The sequence below is a fragment of the Centruroides sculpturatus genome, unplaced genomic scaffold (assembly GCF_000671375.1).
Source record: "Centruroides sculpturatus isolate CEXI.00-Female unplaced genomic scaffold, Cexi_2.0 scaffold191, whole genome shotgun sequence".
NCBI classification, from domain to species: Eukaryota; Metazoa; Arthropoda; class Arachnida; order Scorpiones; family Buthidae; genus Centruroides; species Centruroides sculpturatus.
In genome coordinates this window covers 109,250-132,945 of record NW_019384365.1, presented here as the reverse complement: position 1 = coordinate 132,945, position 23,696 = coordinate 109,250, and the positions used below count along the sequence as shown (strand labels likewise).

Below are 23,696 nucleotides of genomic sequence, written 5' to 3'. Positions count from 1 at the left end.
CTTTTTATTGGCGATTACATTTTGCCTTATTTAGACCCTAGATGTCTGCTCACCAGTGTTCCCAACCGTGGCGACTTTTAGAGGGACGTAGTGAGATAGCGGAGACAGCAGACAAATCAGCCAAAAGTAGCGACTTTTGAAATTTTGTTTATTTATTTTTTGAGAAATTTAAATTTATGTTTATAGTTTTCAAATTTATAGATTTTTTCTCTACTTTATAGAGCTCTCTGGCAACGACTAATATTATTATGATATACAAAACTGTATTTCTAGATTTTTCTACCGTGTGCAGAGCTAGAAATCTGTAAAGGTAACATTTTGTAAGAAAAATAAATCTGCCCGGGGATTTTTTTAATTACTAAATTGCTAAATAGAAGACGTGGTAACTCTCGAATAAAATCTTAGTCTCCAGGTTGTAAAAGGCGTGCAGAAATTCTGACATAACTTTTTGCTTTGTAGTGGTACGCATATGTGTTGTATACCTCAACGGCGGATTAAGCGCTAAGCGAACTATGCGGCCGAGTAGGCCTCGAAGGAGCCCCCGAGGTCTTAAAAAGGCTACTGAAAAAAGGCTGATTTTTGCTTTCTCTATGGCTCTTCTTTACAATACATGAGTGTTGCTGATTTAAAAAAAATCAGCTGTAGATCTCGCTATTAAATATATCAAAGATTTAAAAACGTACGAATTCACAAGTAAAATTGAAAGTTTTAAGTTTGAAGTAACGACTCTTATACAAAATATAGAAACTGCATCTCCGCTTAATATTCTACAGGCTNATGTAGTAATTAAGGAAGAATATTATTAAAATAAGGAAGAATAATTAATTTTAAATGGGAATAAAAGAAAATTTTGGAATATTTTTCCCTCGCGTGTGGTAGAAAATTTTACAACGTTTCCAAGACGATTAAAGTAACAATAGTAAAAGTAGTAAAAGCTCAAGGTCAACAAGTAACGGGGTAGTACTGAAGCTCCTTTTTCTCTTCCTATAAGTCCACTTAGAATGAATTTTTGCGCGATTCCCATAGAGAATTAGTGGAATGTGCAGGGAACACGTCAACGCTATCGAACGCCTTTCCATTTATTCTTGTTAACAATTCGAAAATAAAACTGTTTTTCCATTCCTAAACTTCGAGTTTTATAGCCGCTCTATAAATTGTTTGTGTAAATAGACTTTCGAAATTAACCATTTAAATATATCTAATCAAAATAAAGTTTTATTTTACATTTAACAATAGAATTTAATCTTATTTTAGCATCTATCTAACTATAATATTCAGTTAAATAGGCGCAATTATAACTGTGTCATACAATAGGCCAAATTAGTATCTGTGAAAAGTAATTTTTCACATTAGAATATATATATCCTCTTCGTTATCGATCATTTAATTAATCTTTTAATAGACTTATCAATTTGCTATAATCCATTAATTATACATTATATGAAATATGATAACAATGCGTTAAATATAATCTAGAAAATTATACTTATCTCATAAAACATGCTATTATATTGTATGACTAAGTTAATTCTATTCAATATTTAATCAATAAGTGATGAGCAATGCGAAATAATGCATTAGCAATTACCATTTTCATCTGAAAAGTATTATTAACTTGCCACTATAATCCTTTATATTAACTGCCTGATAATATGAAGAGTGGATATATCTAATTTAATTAATATACAATGAAAAATATAAACCCCCCTAACACAGTGAAGATAATATTTAACTACTCTTGCATGTATTAAAATAATGTTGAGGAGTTGCTATGCGGTATAAAAATAGATTAACTAGAAATTAGTATGCGGCATAAATAATTGTATCATGTGTAGTAATTAATCAGCAGTATGAAAATAAGCTAAACAGTACTTAGTTAAAAGAACGAAGGGAAGGCACACGGTAATCAATATGCAGTGTAAAAGAGCATGTTCAGCAATTACTGTATATGCAGTTTGAAAGTGAGTATCTAGCAGTTTGTGTGTTGGGTGTAATAGCATATCCAATGGTTTGTTAGTTACAGGTAGTTATGTAAGATAAAATATTCAGCAGTCTCATCTGCAGTTTGAAAGATAAGATCTCCGGAAATGAGTTAACAACAAAAATTTTTTTCTTGTTGTTAAATGGGGAGAAACCTGAAAGCATTTGATTTTAGTATGTCAATAGACTGAACTTCAAAGTGTAAAATTTAAATTGTACGTGATCAATCTCTAATTCTTGACTTTGTTTATTAAGAATTGAAGATTAATACTTTTTGTTCTTGATAAACAATCGAGAATTGCAACTGTTGAAGATAAGCTGAGGAAACTCGAACGTACTAGAGACTATTAAAGATTGTTTGTTTTTTCCCCCAACCTACACACAAAAGTTACTATGGTCAAATCGCCATTTTTGGCTACGTTGTTTTAATATAAGCAGATTAAAAATTTTCTTAAGAATCATAAAACAAATGTTTTCATTTTTTTTTTTCATTTATCATTATGGTCAAAATACGGCCATTACTGATTGTTTACTCGTAAATGACAGAAGTTTACACTTGTCTATTATTATTTTTTCTTTAATATTTACTAAAAACGGCTATTATGCCATTAAATTGTCATAGTATATATTACACATTATAAACTGCAATGGGAATTTAGTGTAAAGTAATGCAAAAGCATTGGAGAGAACAGTTCAGTTAATAGAACAAAATTTGTTAGAAATGACCAAAAACTGGCTTTGACCCTATAAATGTTGTCCAGTAAACGAGCCAATTGATAGATTTAGCAATGTATATTAAATTATTACGTAATATTAGCCTAGAAATCTAAAATAGCAATAAATAATGTTTAATAAACTGCCATTAATCTTGTTCGATCCTAACATTAGTCAAGAGAAGATTTTCAGTACAAACTTTCCATTCTGACCAATAAAACTGAAGCTGTAAATGCATTCCCACCATTTAGATTGATTTTTCCATTTTTTTTTTTTTTACTTTCTCTAGCGGAAACAATTAGAGAAGGGAATAATAGTTAATGAAGCGTTAGTATAGGCAAAAGTCTAAGGACAAGAAGAAAAAAACAGCTTTAGGGGGTACAGAAACAAAATATCATTTTATCATAGGAGAAAAATTGAAATTCTTTTTATTTGCTGTCTGAATGCATGTGATAAAATTGTTTTGTCTGGTTTAATCAACGACCCAACGTGTGAATCGAGAACAATTAGGTCATCACTCAGTGTAGAGCAGCTGAATGAGGTTTTTATTTCGTGGATTAATGGCGATCCGAGCGGGTTTGCAATAATTGACAGTTCGTAATTAAACGTGATTTATAAATTGCATTTGACTAGATAACTAGCCATTTTCTACATGTTTTGATTCTGTTATAAGTGTCACAATTTATTATCTGTACTTTTTTGACATTTTGAAAACCTGCGGATCAGTTTTATGTATCGTGTTTAAAGATAACATAACTTTGCTGCTCAACGGTCATTTTTATGTATTAAAAATATAATAAAATGAGGAGAAATAAATGAAGTTTCGTAAAAATTTACTCTTGTTTCTGCACAATAAGCTGGTGTTGTTTTTTTTTAAAGAAAAGAAACAATGAGTTTAATCGCCAGACGAAGTGTTTATAGTGACAAAAATGAAACCTTTTTGCTATTTTTAAGTTCTTAAAAATGACTTTGGAGCCATTTGTTGGTAGTGATCACGCGATCTGTCTGGGAACTCGGTCACGTGATTATTCGTGTCAATAACTGATCGTCGAAGGTTTTTGTATCCGGGTTATAAAACCTGGATTAACAAAATTTCATCTTATTGTTTCTTTTATCTAAAATGTTTTTCTACGTTATTACAAAGAAATATACGTGAAAAACATAACACATAATCGCTATTTTATTGTTATTTTTTGTTTCTCAGGGATGACTGAGGATGCTTTACTTCGGCTTATCATTTGTTACATTCTACTAGTATGTATAATTAATTAATGGTGTTATATATATTATAATGCACTATACCATTATTTAATTGAATTGTACTCTGTCGTCTATAGCTTTTTGTCTATTTTACTTAAGAAAACAACATGAATAAGTAGGCTAAATTTCAGACTAAAATTCAGTGTATTTTCTTACTGTATTAAATTAAATAACTATATATTTTATTAATTTAGCAAAAATAGCTTAAAAATTTGAATTTATCTATGGTATACTGGCCTCATTAAAACTGCAGAATTTCATTCCTAAATGATTCTCTTAAATGACTCATAGTCATTTAGAAGCTATGTCAATGTCAATGGCTGCTAAAATATCTCCAGTTAAATGTATATTTCTTTCATAGAAAAGTGTGTCGGTACCGTTTTATGTAGGTGATGATAAAAATTTCTAGTTAATGGCTTATAGTCTATGCTTTCAATAAGTGGCTAAACGTTTATCAAGTGTTTCTGTCAATCACCGTACGTTTATTCTGTCATTCATATTTAACCAGAAGGCTTATTTTATTTGGAATTATTTAAAATATTTGAGGGCGGTTACTTTTTAAAATGTAGACAGAAATGGGCTGCTGTTTATCTAAATTATATGTGAAAGAGTTTCTAATTTAGAATACCATGTTTAATGTAATCGTTAAATTTAGAATGTGAGAAAGACATGTGAATAATCGTTATATAAATGATACTGAAAAATCGGGCGATAAATAGAAATTTCTCTAAATTATAATTAAATACTATATATATTAAATAGATAGTTCTAGGTTAAGTAACTTAGACAAGTGAGTAAGGAGTTACTTTTAGGTATTTGTGTATAGATTGTGTCTGTATGTCTGTACATATAATCTACATATAAATACCTAAAAGTAACTCCTCGTAATTATATTGTTTTATACAAATAAAGGGCACGAATGGGGACTTTATTTCCGAAGAAATCGGCGGAATATATAATAAAATAATGTAAGTAACGGAACTGAAATGATCGCTTCTCTTCATTTACATGCTCATACCGTTTGTCGATTTAAATTTTGCTGAGGCATGTTTTTATCTTTTGGCACGTGAAAAGAAAATTTGATGCTCTGACGTGTATTTGATGGGGGCGTTAATTAACAAAGTTAGAAACATTATTTGGGATCTCTTTGTGTAACTTTAATCCAACCTAAACTTTATTTAAACAAGAAACTTTGTATTAAGGAATTAATAAATGTAGCAATTTATTCACTTAGCTAATATTTGAAAGGCATAATATAATAATGAAATGTCACATGATTTATAATGTTAATACTATTAAAGCATATAGAAATCATTATATATAAGTTGTTAAAATAGTTTAAATAGTTAACGTAATATTAAAATCTTATAATTAAGAATGTATTGTTAGGCCTATTATCATAATGGAGTAGTTGAGTTATTTTAACAATGATTTTACAGATGCTTTTTTAAGTAGTCATCAAGAGAAGAGCTTGATACAAACAAGATACTTGTAAATAATAAGAATCATCTCAGAAACAAAGTACACAAGTTTACTGTAGCAGAGTACAGCTTAGGCCTATACTCCGTTACAGAAAACTCATTTATTTTGTTATCTAAAGTTTCAATAAACAAACTCTGTCAACGTTTCCTTCACCTTCGAAATAATTACCGAATTGTTCGGAACATTGACAGATCTCTGTATAAAAGTGTTTAACCGAGATAGTTTGTGAAAAGAATTATCCCGCGCGTCGGAAGTTCTGCACCAGTTGGATATCTTGTTTCAAGAAATTGTATCACATAGCACCTGATATGCCAAGCGTGTAATGAACGGTTCTAACTTTGGAATGGGTCTAATTTCTCAAATTTTTCCCCTCTTTCTACATTTAAAACAGTTTTAGAAACGATTTTAGATAGAAGATACATTTGAGATCATTGTTTAAAATTAGAATAAAGTTGATTTTTGAATTGAAAATGAAAATTGGGCATAATTTTCTATATATTTTTCCACTATTTGTTTGCATCTATTCAATGAAAGTAGTTAAAATTTAGTTATATTTTTACTTGTGAATCATTTAAATTTCTGCTGCATCATGATTAAACTTAAGTTAAACATAATCAAAACAGAATTTGTTTAAATTCCATTGAAAAACAAATTTACAAATTCTTCTAATGTAGTCTATAAAGTGATTTTAGAGAATAATTTTTCTAGATTCATGTTTTCAAATAAATTTAATTTATATGATTAAGCATTTTTTTGTTTTGTTTATTTTTAATTTTAGCTTCTTCATAGCATACTTATAAATGACATTTATATTTTTATATTTATCAATTCAATTAACAATACACATTTTTTTTGTTTATAATGAATAGTGAAATTATTTTCCAGAAATTGTGTGTATCATGTTTTTACTTTTAACGCATTAACCCATTACTCAGATATAAAAATTTCAAAATTTAGTAAGATATTTTTCAGCTTTAAGTGAAAATTTCATAAATATAAATTTAAAAAACGCAAATTGACATAACTCATTGGTTAATTTTTGATCCTATTTTATAAAAATGACTCCCGTACTCTAGCGTAATATTTTTTCCTTGCCGTATTTTAAAATAATTGATAATGTCATAAATTTTATAGATGATCTGGCATCTTATTCGATGATTGATTTAGATTTTAAAAATAATTTGATAGTTAGCAACCCATACAATGAATATTTAAAGAGCTGGTTTCATGTTTTCCCCCCTAATTTTTTTTAATACTTCCCCTTCTTTTTTTGACTGACAGATCCTTCTTGTAGAACAGAAAGAGTATTTATGATGTAAAATTGAGCACGTCGTCTTTGAATTATTTTCTAAATGAATCAAAAATTACAAAGAAAAATAATCATTTTGAAAATTCATCATGGCCTGAGCCAACATGTTTAGATGCGATCCCTTTTATATCACTCAATTACTAATATAATAGTTTTAAATAGACTTTAGGCTATTGCAAATGTAAGCTATTAATAGCTGGAGATGAGAATTTTATTTAAATTAGATAATAACGTATTAGTAAATGCCACGAACATTATTAAATTTATCTATCTTCGGAAGATCTTTTTAAGGTATTTTTTCCATTGCCAAACGCGATTTAGTGAAAGAACTGGAAAGTTTTATGCTCAATTAACCTCATTTTCCTAGTATATTTAATGGCAGACACGAAGGAACAAACCGTTTGATCAATTTTGCTAAACTTTAGTTAGTTTTTTTCTTCTTCTTGGTTGCTGTCAACGAAAAACTTGTTTCCATTCAAATCGCTTAACAATCGTTTTTGCCCACCTCCCGTGCTCATAAAAAAAAAGGTAAACCGCATAAATATACGATAGTCCATTCTAAGAATTATTTAGCATTTATAATTAACAATTTATAGACGAAATTTTAATATACTATCAATTGTTCTATCGAAGTTTAGATTGTAAAAACAATCTTCGGATAAAAGTGTACAAAGCGATTTACGAATTATACAGTTGCCTGCCCTTTCCTATAGTTATAATAATAGTTGCAACCTTTTCTTTATGCTAGCGTTTATGCATTATTTATCAAGCGGGACAACGACTCGGAATGTCGGCGAGGGGGACGATCAACAGTTTTCTATGCAACACTTTGTCTACTCCACACCACAATAACCTTAATTGGATCTCATTAATAGGATCAACCATTCGAGTTTTGCCACTTTTAAAAGACCTAACTGATGACCAACCGAGATCGATGCTAATGAAATCTTGATGAGAACCTTACCCCGCCCAGGGGCACTAGGTATGGTTTTCTGAGTGAGAGACTCTCTATCTTTACAAGAAACAACTCGAAATCTGTCCCCGTCAGTCCTTTTCACCCTTTGTTCTATCTCGACGTGATACACTATTGGTTTTCTGTAGCTACGCTCGAGAAGAAAAATGGCCTAAAATACCAAACCCTGTGAAAAGAACTTAATTGCATAGTCGGTTGTGGAAATCAATGATAACGGGTGTTGAAAGATGTCCATTATTGACTGTCGGTTTCGAGAGAATATTAGTATCACTCGTTCCTTTTAAGTTTCGGACAATAGTTACGATCTGCTTCTTGTAACTCTCCAGATTAACACGGCGATAACATTGTTGTCACTTTTTTACCACGCTAGATTCGCCATCTTAATAACCAAAAGAAAAAAAAAGTCAAACGAGGGGGGTAGAAATTAATGGCACGCGCACAAAAACCGGACCTCGAAATCAATTTGTTTCGATAGACAAATTTGACTATTTTCCTCGATCAAAAATTAAAATATTCGCATTAGTCCTTGATTTTTTTTCTTCTTCTTTCTGACTTTAATAACATTTACTATTGTAGAATTTAATGATATATATGCGCCTGTTATTTGTATATATCAATTTTATCGCATCGATAACTATTGTCAAAATATCTAATTCAAAGTATAATAAATTTTGAAAAATCTCCGTCCTTGAAGTCGACAATGAGTATTTTTGTTGCGAGTAATATAAAGCTGCAGAATATAACTTAAACACATCGAAGGTTTATTGTTAAATAATAATAAAATATTCTCCCCGTCCTTCGCCGTGTTGATGTCGTGTTATATCTTCTTATAATTCGTACGTATGCCGTACGTAATTAGCATTAACAGGAAATGCACAATTAAAAGAAACAGCTTCGGATGTTTTGCTATTAATTGAAAATTTAATTGTTTTTCTATAAATTGGGTCAAGTATAACAATTCGCGTAACTCGACTTTTCCTTTTCAATTTAGTTCCGAAGAAAGTTTTGTTCGACGTAACCGCTTCGTCACGCTATTAACTCGCTGTCTTCTTTTTTTCTATAGGCGAGGCACACATCAGGAGCACTAGTGTTCCTTTATGTAATTAAAAGCGGATGTACGTGGCATTGTTGTTTAAAAGAATAATATATATATAAGGGATGCGATGTTTACAAATGAAAGACGATTTATTTAAGGGTTTGTATAAATCTAGTTCCACTCCTTGTCATATTGGAGTGGAAAACAAACAAAAAGTCTTTTTCAGATAAAGTTTGTCAATCGCGAAGAGAGGTCGCCGAACCCAAATCGTGTTTGTAATTAAATTTTTCTATTTGCTTTTAAAACTTTCTATAAATAGTATAGTAGCGGGTAATCGCCGGTTTTATTAAGTTTTAAATCCTGCTGCAATGTTAACTGCAAAGAATGCGATAATACTGTACACAACTCTTCTGTCAAGCTAGAAATAAAACTTCTCGGCTCTTTTTTTCTTTCTTCCTTACTCTTCCGCTTTTTTGCTTCTTGTGGCATAGAGCGGTGGTATGTTGGCTTGACAGCTAAGTCGGTAGCTGGTGCAATTATCCTACATATTTATATCACCGATTCGGTAAACTCATTAACGCGCTTTATGTAACTCCATGGCCTTAATGCGGTTATCAATAAATGCGTCTAAATTATTATTTTCTTGTGCTTTTTTTCAGTCTAGTCCAGATGAAGGCCTGATCGAATCGGAGAAGGATTTTGATTCGGAGGAGGAGGCGCAATCCTTGTTAAGGATACACAATTCCGAGTCGCAGATGTTCCTAAGATTACCACCGCAGAAAGATCCCGATGATAAAGAACTTCAAAACGAACTGCAGTTGAGGAACAATCAAATGGAAATCGATCTTCCTCATCCGATTCCTTTGGTTACCTCCTCGTCGTCGTCGTCACCTTCATCCGTCCTCACACAATCACATTATTATTATGGTACGCCCGCACTTCACATAGCCTCACCATATCCCCATTCATCCACATCGACAGCTGTAAATCCACCGGGAGGAGAGAACGTATCTTCTCCTCTATCGGCGCAAAGTGTAGATCAATCTAAGTATACGTTCGAAGATCAATTTAAACAGGTTAGTAGTACGTGCTCAAAGACTTCTAACCTTCGAAAGTTCCGGATGACTTTCGATATTGCTGGAAAGTAGGCCCACTCGTTAAGATCCTGTTACAAATGGGCACAATGCCCCCCAGTTTGGGTTGATTAATCACGCGCTATAATTCACACTATCCCAATATTTATTGTGTAGAAGTGTTCTTTAATTCCAGGGCATCATAACGCCTTAAGACTAATAAATAATCAGTAGGCAGGTTAGTCTCGACTTAGTAACGCCTCTTAGCATTTCTTGTCAACATAGATAAACTCCCACTATAGTAACTCCGTCATGCTCGGATGATTGATCACCGTTATAGATGCGGAGAGACTCCATAAATAAAAACTCCAACATTATATCCCCTCCCAGTCCTCCATACCTATTTCCTTAAAGAGAAAGAGAGAGAGGGGAAAAAAATAACTACAAACGCAATTTCTCGCAGAATTACTTTCAAGTTTGATTTTTCTTACTTTCGTTTTATGCCGCGTAAATGATTAAATTCTTCGGTCTTAACGTCGAATAATCACGACGCCATCTTTTCGAGAAGATATTCCCATTTAACTAGCCATTATTTCGAGCTTCCGTGGTATTAATTTTGTTTTAACAATACTGGTGAAGTCTCTTCTAACAAAGAAGAAAAGAATTATAAATTTGTCTGGCCAAATTCCGAAATTTCTATTTTCATTGTTGTTGGTAAACGCTCTTGACACCGACTTCTACATTTGTACGAAAGATCTTCGGCACCATACTTTGGCTATTTTCCCTGTTCACCTGCCTACCATCTCTTCACATCATTGTTTTTCCGTCCTCCCTCGTTGGCCTGCGGGGCAAAATCTGTCAAAATCACAGAATACCGAAAGCTAACTAACTATTATGGAACCTGTGACCTAAATAGTTTTCGTGGCGAAAAGAAGTAAACAACAGTTAAGAATCTTTTAATGTCATCTAGTTAGCGGGAGATGGGATAAATTACTCCAATATATATATACAAACTTAGAAGATCGACGTAAGTTTGTAAAGAATTTCACAATACTGGAATAGCACGAGCCAAAAGAAGAAGGAAAAAAAACATATATATATATATATTATGCGTGCTAATCTGTATCGGTGCCAAAATATCCTCGAGATGTTATAATTGTATAAACAAAATCGACTGCACGAACAGAAACTATACCAAAATGTCTTAGATAAAATCGACGTTACCATATTTGGCCAGTTTTGTTATTTTGTTTCGCTTTGGCACCTTATATCGTACTGTCTGGTTATAATTCAATCTGCAATGATATCTCTTCTTCAAATGCTTACTTTGGCAATGCTTAGATGCTGCTGGCACTCTGCCCATATCTCGCTCCCCCAGGAGAAGTAATTCTACACAATACTATCCTACTATATTACCTATTGAATTTAGATGCGGAGCGAAATGTGTATTTTTAGTCATCGCATATGGCTCCGATTAAACACCTCGAACTTTACTCCAGTTTTTGTTTTTTTCTTTTTCTCTTTTTCCATCCCGCATCGGGGGGGGGGTATACTATAAGAAATTGGGACACTTCTTAACTTATAGATTCTACCTGTATTCGTTTTCGGTGATAATTACTTCTAGTGTTGTACGTGTATCGCTGATTATAATGTCGAGCCTGTGTTAGTTTCCGGTCCAGTTATTTTCCCAGGGTAAATCACATTTTTATTTCATTGTTTAAATAGACTACTTTAGTTGTAAAGTTGGTTTACTTTTTAATTGGTTCCTGTTATTCGCATTGTTTTTCGGTTTTTATTAGGCTTTTTATTTTTTTTAAAAAAGAGATGTCGATTCATGGAAAATGTCGAATTCTTTAGCTGTTATCAATAGTTTTATACGCCATTTTTTTTCCTTAGCGGACAATTTTGGATATCCGAAAAAATATCGAATTTTTAATATTCGATAAAGTACGAAGCCCTCCTGGACGCTAATTCGACTGGGAAAACGATTTTCCAATATATTAAACCTATCAAAACTGATCTTACTACTTAATAAACACAAGTTGATTTTCAGTTTTTGCGAATGAATGTTACAAATCAATGATCGTTCCGGACATAAACCCAAATTTGGAGAGTTGAAAGAAGAAAAAATAATATATATTCTTTACATTACTAAATTTAGATATGTCGTAAATAGTGGTGATGATTTAAGAAAAACAATCTGTTGCACATAAATATGCAATAAAAAGCGCAGATAGAAAATGCAGTAAGTTAATTTAAAGAAAAGTAGGTTTAACCAATAAACAGTAACACCTAAACGGAATGGTATCGTTGAATCACCATCTGGTTTTAATCCCGAAACTAAAGTTGATTGTAACACAAGTAGTCGGAACTGGGGGATCAACTTGTCACACGAGATTAATGACGTATTTCCTGTGTTTATTCCACACGTACGCCAGTAATGTATTAATTATCTCACTGTGTGGATCATATTACATCCAGGTGTAGAAAGCGTATTCTACTGGCATCTATCAGGTGGTTGTTTCGACAAAGTTTTCTATTTTTTGAGTCACCACATAATCGGAAGCACGCATTCACTTAACGCGTTTTATTAAAATATTTCTGTAAATCGAATATTCTTGTTCATTTGAATTATTTCCGCTCTGTAGATTTTCATTTCCACTCGAAGGGGGAGCGAAACTTTCCGATGCCCCCACACTTAAATAAAAGTGATTGATGAAGAAATTATACTTTACAAGGTAAAACCCGTTTACAACTAATCATCTACCGTTAAATCAAGGTGTAGTAGCCCCGCGGGCTCGAAAGATTTCTACTTTCATCGTGTGCAAATCTGGAAATGGGGTGAACCGATACAATACGTTCACCGGAGGTAATATATGAGACTATTGTAACCCTGCAACCCTTTGAAGAGCCTGACGGGGGTTTAGTTGTTACCTATTATGCTATAGAATTACTTTTCACTTCTCACAAAGATGGATATCTGGGCTTCCTCTCTCCGGTGCCACCGAATAAATTGAAAGTTTAACTTTAAAAATTGATAATGCGAATGAAAGTTTTGGGGTACGAAAAAAAGAGACAAAGATCTCGCGTGACATGCCAAGTAGGAAACAATATTGTCAGAATTGCATTAAGGTATTTTCCCCAAACTATTTATATACGGAAACTGGCGAGAGATCTTGTTCCTTCTCAACTTCCCCCGCATCAATTTTAGAGTTTCTTCTAGCCTTGAACCCGGTTTACTTGGCAAGCGAAAAACGATTCATCTCTGCCTTGTTTAGTTGCGGGAATTAACAACAAACAATTATTAATTAAATAATATATTTTAGGAATAGATTTTTTAAAATATATTCCTATTTATTTCTATTTCTAGTTATATGAATTAAGCGACGAACCGGCAAGGAAAGATTTTCTCGATGATCTTTTCGATTTTATGCAAAAGAGAGGTGAGTTTAGGTAATATTACACGATAAATCTTTGATTTGTTTATGAAAAATGTTAAAATAATTATTGGAGGGATGTGTATAGTAAATGGTAAGGTTCTAAACGACCTTCAATGGGGTGATAGCACTAAGCTTTCCCAGAACTTCGTAGTTGGTCTATAGTGGCGGATCGAAGCCTGCAGCAAATATCCCCCGCACGGAACATGATTTTGTAGGAATTTACAACTGCTTGTCCTTCTTGTGTGACCACGGGCACAAATCGTTGAAAAGGGGACTACCGAGAAGTCTCCTGATTGCGGTCTGTGGATAATGGAAAATAACTGCACCAGATACGGGATGTCTTTTGTAAACAACACCATCAATTTAAATGAAAATAACTTTTCCGAGACGCGATGGATCTTCCTCTCTGATGTTTTCGCAGTATCTCGAGAAATTAGAATGGTTACGAGTGACGCTTATAGTTAAGTCTCGTGTAACAGAACGTTAATGAGATTAGTTAAGTGACGATTTTATAAATGCGTGTAGTGGTCGGAGCACATTTTCCAAACAAAACGCGAGACGAGTAATTTATTGTAGGATACAAATTATATAGGGGAAACATCAAATCTCCCGGTGACATCTGGTAAACATGACTTACCAACCGCTATTGGCCGATATATATAGCTCTCTAACCCTAATCTCAGACTAATAAATCAAGAAAGTAGCCATCAGCGAAGTTATCCCCGAGGCAGACAGTGAAACGATTTCGACTCTACTACCAGTGTTTACTGCAGTTGGAGGAGGTGATGTTTCTTTGTTTCCGAGAAACGAGCGGGATTTCATTCGACGACCGTTGTAAAAGCCGCACCTTATTATGGAAACAGTAATTACAACCCATTGCCTTTCGATCTAATTATTATTACGGTCGGAAATTGAAGGACAAGCTCTCTTCTTGGGAGGGAGATTGGGACAACAAAAAGTAATTAAAGGACTTATCTGCGCGTATCAAATCTACACAGCATACCGGTATCGGTAGAGTCTTCGTAACAATGTACTGACATAACCAAGTATGTTGTATCTATATATAGTCTTACACCCCACAGAATTCGACATTAATGTTCTGCTGAGTCGGAACGATGAAGTGTATTCCAGGAAACGACCCTCGCCAGGGAAACACTGTTTCCCTTTGTCGGTAAAACCACGACTGTCGAAAATCGTCCCTCGGTTATTTATACTTTAGCTAATCCACCAGATGTGTGATCACGTGATAAATGAGCGGAAATCTCGACTTCCCAGATGTTGCTCGAAACTGCATAAAAATCGCCATGGCATAGTCGCGCCTTTGTCTAAATGACTGTATTGTTTCACTCTTTAATCTCTTCTATCTATTCGCGCTCTACATATATGCTATATATTTTCTATTTATTTCGTCAAAATTTCCTTTAAGATGATCAATTTTCCCAACTAAAGTTTGTTTTTTTGTTTTCTTTTTTTCCGTTCCCCGACAGGAACACCTGTTAACCGGATACCCATTATGGCTAAACAGGTGCTGGATCTCTACGAATTATACAAATTAGTAGTGGCCAGAGGAGGTCTCGTTGAAGTCATAAACAGAAAGATTTGGAGGGAAATCACCAAAGGCCTCAATTTGCCATCTTCTATTACAAGTGCGGCATTCACTCTAAGGACTCAGTAGGTTGTTTTTCTTTTTTTATTCTGTATTTTTCACAACAGCCAAATTCGATCTTTTGTATCGCTTTCAATAATATTTCGACCTACAAAATTTTATATATTTATTTTTTAAAGCCGAACTTCTTAAATATTGACATTTTTAAGATTTTAGCATCCTTACGCTTCCAATGAAAACAAATTTATTGGAATATATTTTAAAACTGAACTATTGAATGAAGATTAAAAAAACAATTATTGTCGTAATTACAAATTTATAAAAGTTTAATGGTAAATTTTTCTAGCACTTTTAGTTTGATAGAAAATGTAATATTTTGCCCGCTTTAAGTGGAAAATATTTTTGTTTTCTAACAATCTGTTTGGATTGTGAAGTAAAACGTCAACGAAGAAATTTGAGTATTTGATCGATCCTCCAGAGCAGAGGTTCTCAAAAACGTCAGACGGAATGAACAGAGTTAAACAAAAGTTTTATTTTATTGAGCAGTATTAGAGTATTATGATGCGTGACGACAAAAGATCAAACAATGAAAATGCAACTTTAGCAAAGGCATTTGGACTGTTATACTTTGCCTAATGATTAATCGACGTATTGCTGGTGTGGTGTCGTTTACTTCAGTAGAATGCAATAAAACGTGGTCGGGAGACATATTTTATCGCGTTAAGTCGCGATTACATTTTTGAATAGGACTTTAAGCCAAATGGAATTAATCAGAAGCCAGATGATGATTGCTACGAATTCTGATCACGTTCAGAAACTAATTTGCAAAATCCGATATTTAAACAGAAAGTATCTTTAATCGAATCGATGGCGAATTTTCTGTATGTTTTGTGACATTTAGTTGTTCATGCGTGCAAAATTTCTCCTAGTTAAATTAATTAATGGAGTTATTAACATTAATTATTAATAAGTGCACTCATAATTAAATCGATCTTTACACTTTTGCTTCTCTAAAATTTATTATTATTATTTTTGTTAGCTTAAACGAGTATAACTTTAGTCTGCTTTCAGTATTGGTCGAACCGTGGTATCGTTAAACTCGTGATTAATAAGGCGTCGATAGGATGGTGCTGACATTTAACACTCGTTTTATTACGTTTTTCTCAAATTTCTGCGAACTTTTCATACTAAGAAACTTTTTTTAAAATTAGATAGACTTAAGTTAAATCAGTTGCTTAAATATTCCAGATATGCGCTAACAAAAAGAAAAACCAAATAAATAAAATTTGGCATAGGAACTTGGATGGTTAAAGGAATTTTTTCGGAGAAAATATACATACAAAATATTCAAACTTCGCAAAAAAATAACTAATGATGCATTTACTGAACTGACAAACGGACGGATAGGTGTATTAGAGACTTCACAAAAGCATTCCTAGTACCTATTAAAAGCGCATTAACCCGAACTTCTTGTAAATCTGCAACTCAGAATTTTATGCAAAGGAATGGTTTTAATTTTAGTCATTTTAGTTAGTTCACTGACGTGTCTATGTACTCCAGATAAGTTTAAAGTTTAGTCATTCTTTTACTGTAGATATATGAAGTACTTGTATCCATACGAATGCGAAAAGGAAAATTTGAGTAGTCCTAGCGAACTTCAGATGGCCATAGACGGGAACAGGAGAGAAGGAAGAAGGTCGAGTTTAGGTCAGTTTAGTTTAGAAATGCTTCCTCAAGTTCCAAGAAACTCTCATACTTCACCTCTCAGCCTAGTTGCGAGACATATGAACGGAAACAACATCAATCCTGCAGGTGAGTTCTAATCGACTGTAAAATTCTGTGTAAAAAAAAGCGGGTTAAACTCTTTTTTGTAGTGACAAATTAAGTTTATGAGCTTGAAAAATTTTTCTAGGAAAAAAATTTCTTTTCCAAAAATCGGATTTTCGTAAGATTACATACAATAAGTGATGGTTACAAAACATGGGCTAAGTATTCTCCAATACTAGGTACGGATTTCGGGCATCGATTGATATCATCCAATAGGAAAGTCGTTACTAGAAGGCATTTTTCTGTGTTTCTTTCTCTCACGAATAACTTAAAAAACAATTCATTCTCATTTTTATAAAATCGGACCTTAAAATTTACTTTTGAATATCGCTTATTAAAAAGAAAGAAGGAAAAGTAAATAAATGAGTGCTGTTCTCGGGGGCTGCTTTACACGTATCTCGTATTTCCGAGTAGCAATTAAATTCGCCGGTAAATCGGGAGAAGTCGTAATTTCCCTTCTATTGAAAGACACGTGAGCAATAAACGTACGTGAGCGAATATCGAACCAACGGCAAATAGCGGGGCATAATCGTATTTTAAATATGATTTCTGGCATTACGTCACCAAAAAAGGCCGAGTTAGTCCGATTTAATCTGAAGCGGATTAGGTGGAAGGCTAATGTTGTGGTAGGATGTTAGCAGACGGTGGAGATAGTCATAAAAAGCCATTAAAGTCAACTCGGCTCTATAATTAAGGTGCCGAAGAGAGATTTCTCTGCGATGGTGCGGCGACACACGTATGTTTTCGCCTTTGAAAATCGACCGGTAATCACCAGGACCGAGTGCACAGTCAATTAGCAGTGACGTCCGTCTTATAAATCACGACTAGTCTGCTTTTCAGTTGCAAACATCCACTCCGCCTGCAGCAAGGCGGACGGATGCTCTTCATCACAGTTTTCATCACTTGTCATCATCTAGGGATGAAATGAGAGTTTATCCTTATCGGTTAACCGGTTCAAAGGTTAGGTAAAGACTTGTAGTTTTAGTTTTAGATAAGATGCACACCCACTAAGCTTACAGGTAATTGAATTTTTGCCCTACTTGATTGAAACTCCCAATCTCTGGGCCAAATGAGGATGAATTATTCTACAATTATTTAGTTGGTTGATGCAACCTGGTGTGAATGCCCCAGATGTGTGCCTCACCCACCTATTTATAAACCTTTTAATGATAATTTCTATATCTTTTTAGAGTTTTATAACCAGGTGGGAATTAATTCCAGATATTTTGTATTCAAAATGTTATTAAACTGGATTATAATGGGTGCGTTTGGTTTAATGTTCACAAAAGAAAAAAAAACCTTAATAAGATAGTTGCATAATTATTGTCCTTTTTTTTCTTTTTTTTAGACTACCTGGCATTTGATCAATCTGAAAATAATGGTGAGTGTCCTCTTACCACTTTTATAAGATTATTATGCCTCCTATTACTACTATTCCAACCCCATTTGGGATGGGCAAGAATATAGTTATTATAATGGGATAGGGTGCACTTTGAAGAAATTAGCTTTTTGATTATTTTAATAATGAATGCCTGGAGGCAAATATTGTTATTTTTAATAAATATTTATGGGGATGAAAGATAACAATTTAAAATATTAATTAAATGTGACTTTGAAACTGAAAAATTATGTTGGTGATGAAAATTATTCTTTTTGTGAACAAAGAACAATTAAGACAACGAAAGTTTTTTGTTAAATCTAAAAGTACCTGTTTAAAATATTTATAGGAAATTACCATATAAAGTTCAAAAAATAAATTATGAAAGAATTTATATCAAATTTTCAATGTTCTCTTGAACTTGTTAAATAGGTAATCAGGTCTCTTCTAAACCTGAAATGATTTCTTTGAATACACAAAAAGAAATTGTGGATTTATAAGAGGTTCCATTTGCCTGTTTAACAATTGTGGATAAAATATACATATTAAATGTTTTAGATTTGAATTTTCTTTTTAATTTAATAGATGAAGATAACTTTGATCAGCCTACACAGCAGGAAGCACTGAATTTAGAAGTACCTCGTCCACCAAGCACAAATGTAAACAGTACTAATAGCAACAATAATAATAACATTATTGATGTATCATCAAAAACTCTGGATCTGGCATTAAAGAAGTCTGAGGATTATGGACCTAATACTTCAGAAGGACCACCACCTAAAAAAGTTTACATTGATGATGATGCACTAATACCAGCAAGAATTCCAAGGGTGCATATGAAATTCACTTCAAGAGGTAGAATATTTTAGTACAGTTCAGTTTTGTAAACAAAACTGAAACTGGATAGATTACATTCTTGTATTTATATTTCTAGGTGATGGTTCATTGCCTTATGATAGTTCTGTTGTAGTAAGTATGGAGATGAATGGAACTGTATATCAAGGAGTTTTATTTGCTCAGAGTCATAAAAATTCTCAGCTGTAGAAGTTATCAACTGAAATGTCTATAGTGCCTTGTCTCAATTGAGATGATGATATATACCTTTATATCAAAGGTGAAAAATTATCTTTAATGTTGTTAATATTCAGCTAAGCAAATGTACTTTATACCACACTCATAATATATTTAAAATACTCCAATAGATCATACAAAATACAAAATCCATTTTTGTGCATTTGATTATTAAAAAGTGTTTATAGCACATTCTCTAAATTTGACCTAATATTTCTGTGAGCTAAAGTTTTTTTTTCCTTCTTCCTTTTTACATAAAAAAAAGACAGCAAAGGCTTTGTTTTTTAAATTATACAATTTTATTTACTCTTTTGGTCTTGTGTGTTCTTAATGTATCAGAGTGAAAAAAAAGAAATCTTTGAGCTCATATGAATATTGGTCCATACTTTTGACTTAAAAATGATCCATATTTTAACAAGATAATTTAATGTTTCCTTCATTTTGTCAGTAACTTTTGTGTTTTATCTGAAATTGAAAATTTTTTTTTAGTAAGATATATGTGCTTCATATATTGTCTCGTGAATTTTTTGTGTGTGGTATTCTTAATACAATTTTTAGTATATAATATTGTGAGCATTTATTTATGTATTGAGTGATAAGTAGTTGAATCTCAGGGATATAGTTGCATTGAATGTACAGTTTACAGCTGTTAAAGTATGGATAATTATCATACAGTATTTCTTCTTTAAAAAAATTGTAAATTAGATTGCAACTGTTTTAAACTGTATGCATTTAATACATATTAATAGCAGGGGCGACTCCAGCAAAATGTTTAGGTGGGCCTTTTCTAAATATATAATAATTAGTACTGTGAAGAATTTAATTTGTTTTCAGAATATTCTGTGCTATTAAGATTGCAGACAACATTTAAAAATAATTGTAATCATTTTTATGTTTAAATTTAATTTCAAGCTCATTACTATAAATTATCAAATATTTTAAAATTAAATTTTCCTTGATGAAATATTTGAGAAACAAATTAAAATGCATTTAAATACATATTTGCTTACTACATATTATATTCACTTGCTTTCATTGTAATATTACAGTATACATTGACATAATTGAAAGTACTTTTGTTTAATAAATCTTATCAAATGTACATTCAATGATATCATAATTATTTAATTTATTTTTCATAAATTACTTAAAACTATCAATTGAATCAATAAGTAGGGGTCATGGTGCCCTCATTTCCCTCTGGAGTCACCCCATGCTAATAGAGATATTATTATATTAAAATTTGTAGTATAATTCAGCTTTAGTTAAAGACAGCAATATTGAGATCTACAACAGAATACTCAACATTTATTCAGATAAAATTGATAACCAGTACAAATTGTTTCTTTCAGATAGATATATAGCCTATTTTTAATCATTCAGTTAGTCTAAATTAAAATTTAAAAAATCAAAGCATTGTTTGCTTCTTTTATAAACTTAGACTATTTTTTCTTAGTTCTATGCTTTAAGTATTTAAAAAATATAGAAAAAAAAATTTGTTTTATTGAAGTATAATGAATATTGTGTTATGCCCCAGTATTCATAATAATAATTATGGCAAAAAAGAAATTATAAATTCTGGCGGGCTGTAAATGAATTTAGAATAATATTTCTTATATATATGTTTTAAAAAATGAATTGTTTCAAAGTTACAAAAACATTTAAATTGTGTAAGAATGCTTGTTGGGAAAACAATTATCTTTTTTCATTGCATTTTGAAACAAAGAAAAAGGAATTGTTAACATTAGTTGGTTTCCACTAATTCCTAGTATATGCAGTTAGTAGGCTATTATAAACTACATTATATTAAACTGGTATGACACCTGCTTACTAAAGTGTAGTTTATAATATACTGATGATGTTATCAGCTTAGTTGACATGTAAATTAAAGTCTTAAGTGCACATTGCATTATACTCAGAAAATAAGACTGTTTAGTTATTCTATTAAAAAAATGATGATTGGAAAGCTGAATATATGAAAATTTTTATAATTAATGACCAAACATTTGATATAAAAATTTGGTAACTGGTCAATTATATGAAGACAAAATTAGTAAAATTTTATTTGTTGATACTGATCATAATATATTAAAGGAAAAAAATTTAATTGCATTTTCATTAATAGTTTTCTGTTGTTTAAAGTATTAAGGTTAGAGTTATGTCATAAGACATTTCAAAATATAAAATTTAAAAATGTTATAAACAAAAAAAAATTATTGGAGATTATAAAAATGAAAATTCTATGAGTTAGAGATTCTTGATATTTATATATATACATATAGATTAGTTATAAAAATATAAAAATATCTAAAACATATCTCAATAAATGCATTTACAATTTAATTACAGTTTATGCAAATACATAGTATATAAAAAAATTTTTTCCCCTCTTTATCATTTTATAACTTATAAATTTCATGTGATGTACTTAATATGAGTTTACTTAATATGAAATTTTGAAAATTTTATACAAATCCGGTGGATACATTATCTATTATGAGACATTAAAAAACTGAAATTCCTTTTTATTCTCAATCCAAACATTTTCCGGTTGGCGACCCAAAAGCATTCCACAGACCAGTCTTCCAAAATTATTTTTTCGCATTACTGTATGATGTCCATGCTATACAGTGTACATAAATATAAATATATACATACATTTGCCACTTGATGCGACAGACTATCTCTGGACTACAGGCTAGAAAACGTTGTACATATATGAGTAAACTGTTAGTTTATGTGGTGGTTTGTCAATTCATGGCTTTTCATTTCTGCTGTATTTTAATCATCATCACAGAAGTCATAGTAATAGATAATGTACACCCAAATATGGGAACGATTTGTGATATTTTTTTTTAAATCACTATGCTCAGGCAGATCGTGTTTTGAAAGATCTCTTGTTTGTACTTCCGATAAAATTATTTGAATTTTATATATTGACATTTACTATGTATTTTTAACATCTGTGTAGTGTAAAAATATATTAAAAATATCAACCTGACAAATGAAATAAAGGAGTGAAGAAGCTTTTTAGACAATGTGTTTGTGTTATATTTTGTTTACCTAATAGTAGAAAGTATTGCAAAATCTGTTGACCACTAAAAATTGTGATACATACTTCAATAGTTTCTCTAGATGTATATCAATTCTGTGAAAAGACAGACATGACAATACAGCTTTAAAAATGCTGTCATGAAATATATCAAATGTTGCAATTGTCAGCTGATGAATGAAAATCTTTGACCACTAAAGGTAAGAAAACCGGAATTTTATCAGTTATATTTATTGTTTATCTATTTCTCTCTCTCTTTCTTCTAATAGTTGTTTGTTATTAAAAATATAATTATAAGAAATTGAAGAATGGCCAGCAGTTTTTTTATTTTCGTCAATATTTAAAAAATATATTAAATAAAAATAAGTTTCAAAATAAATGTATCCAAATTTTAAAAACTGAAATAAAACTTGAACATTGTGATTGTATTCTTTTGAACTAATAAATATTGTAATCATTTTAAGAGTAGAAAACTGCGAATTTCACACTGATAGAGGAAAGATTTTAAGAATACAGGTCAAGTTTAATGGGAAGAAAAATCATTTTACCACTATAACTGGTATCAGCTAGGTATGTGGATTTTTTACGGGTTTTCTTCAACATTTAAAATTAGTATTAGATGGAAGCGAGCAATTTCTTGTAGAAATGAAGGCGTTGGTTTGGTTATTCCAAATGAAAAGAATAATGCTTTAGAGTAATTATCGTATAACTAGAAATTATTCGATGTTTCTATGGGGGGAACGTATAGAGGCGTACCCACTTACAACATTGCATATTTAGAGTTAAATTTTTAAAAAATTGTTATAGGTTAATTTATTAACTTCATATTTATACAATCCTGTTTTTACAATACGTTGCATTAGATATTTATAACAACAATGTACACAGTACAACATAGATGTGTTGCAATATGCCTAATACAACGTATATACGTGCAATTTAACCTCCAGTTATACTAGTAACTCGAATTTAAGAAGCTATTACAATGCCAAATGTATCGCGATAGGGAAAGTCTAATTTAGAATCTTGGAGTAGAAAGTATAAAAATGATATTATGCGAAATATAGCGAAGCTATAACTTTTTTACAGTATAAATTTTAAAAGGAAGTATTATGAAAAGCGTTTTAAATCGCCAAAAATTTCAGTTTTTAAAATAGATTGATCCGTGTTTTGTGTGTTTCTTTTATTAGATTAGAATTTTAGTTTAGGCCTATTAAGCATTTACTAGTGATGAACGAAAATGGACGTAAGGATTAATTAATTATCTTGACAGAAACATTTGAAATATCTAAAAAGCAATTTTCAGTCATATTTATAGTTCAGAAATGTAGCTTCATTAATGTTTCATAATGACGATTACTATGGAATGATATATAAATAATGATCAATTATTGTAATCTTTTTCCAAATATCTTGGAACAATTCTGAAATTGTGTTTAAAGGCTAGACAATTTTTAGGGCTACTCTGAAAGTCAAATATATTCATTTTAATTCT

The 23,696-nt window shown here is 31.6% G+C and overlaps 1 protein-coding gene across 5 annotated transcripts in view; it reads left to right on the top strand.

Moving 5' to 3' along the window:
• The window catches only part of LOC111642376 (AT-rich interactive domain-containing protein 3A-like), a 43,805-nt gene extending 22,427 nt beyond the window's left edge, over positions 1–21,378 (top strand). For 3 of the 5 annotated variants that reach the window (XM_023388721.1, XM_023388751.1, XM_023388745.1), the window contains exons 2-9: positions 9,414–9,830; positions 13,198–13,270; positions 14,755–14,938; positions 16,468–16,685; positions 17,891–17,962; positions 18,049–18,081; positions 18,664–18,933; positions 19,013–21,378. In XM_023388721.1, the coding sequence (XP_023244489.1) occupies positions 9,414–9,830; positions 13,198–13,270; positions 14,755–14,938; positions 16,468–16,685; positions 17,891–17,962; positions 18,049–18,081; positions 18,664–18,933; positions 19,013–19,122 (1,377 nt within the window). In that variant the 3' untranslated portion in view covers positions 19,123–21,378. The remainder of the gene's footprint in view (positions 1–9,413; positions 9,831–13,197; positions 13,271–14,754; positions 14,939–16,467; positions 16,686–17,890; positions 17,963–18,048; positions 18,082–18,663; positions 18,934–19,012) is intronic. The other 2 variants (XM_023388730.1, XM_023388738.1) reach the window with 2 other exon arrangements.
• Positions 21,379–23,696: the final 2,318 nt, after the last annotated feature.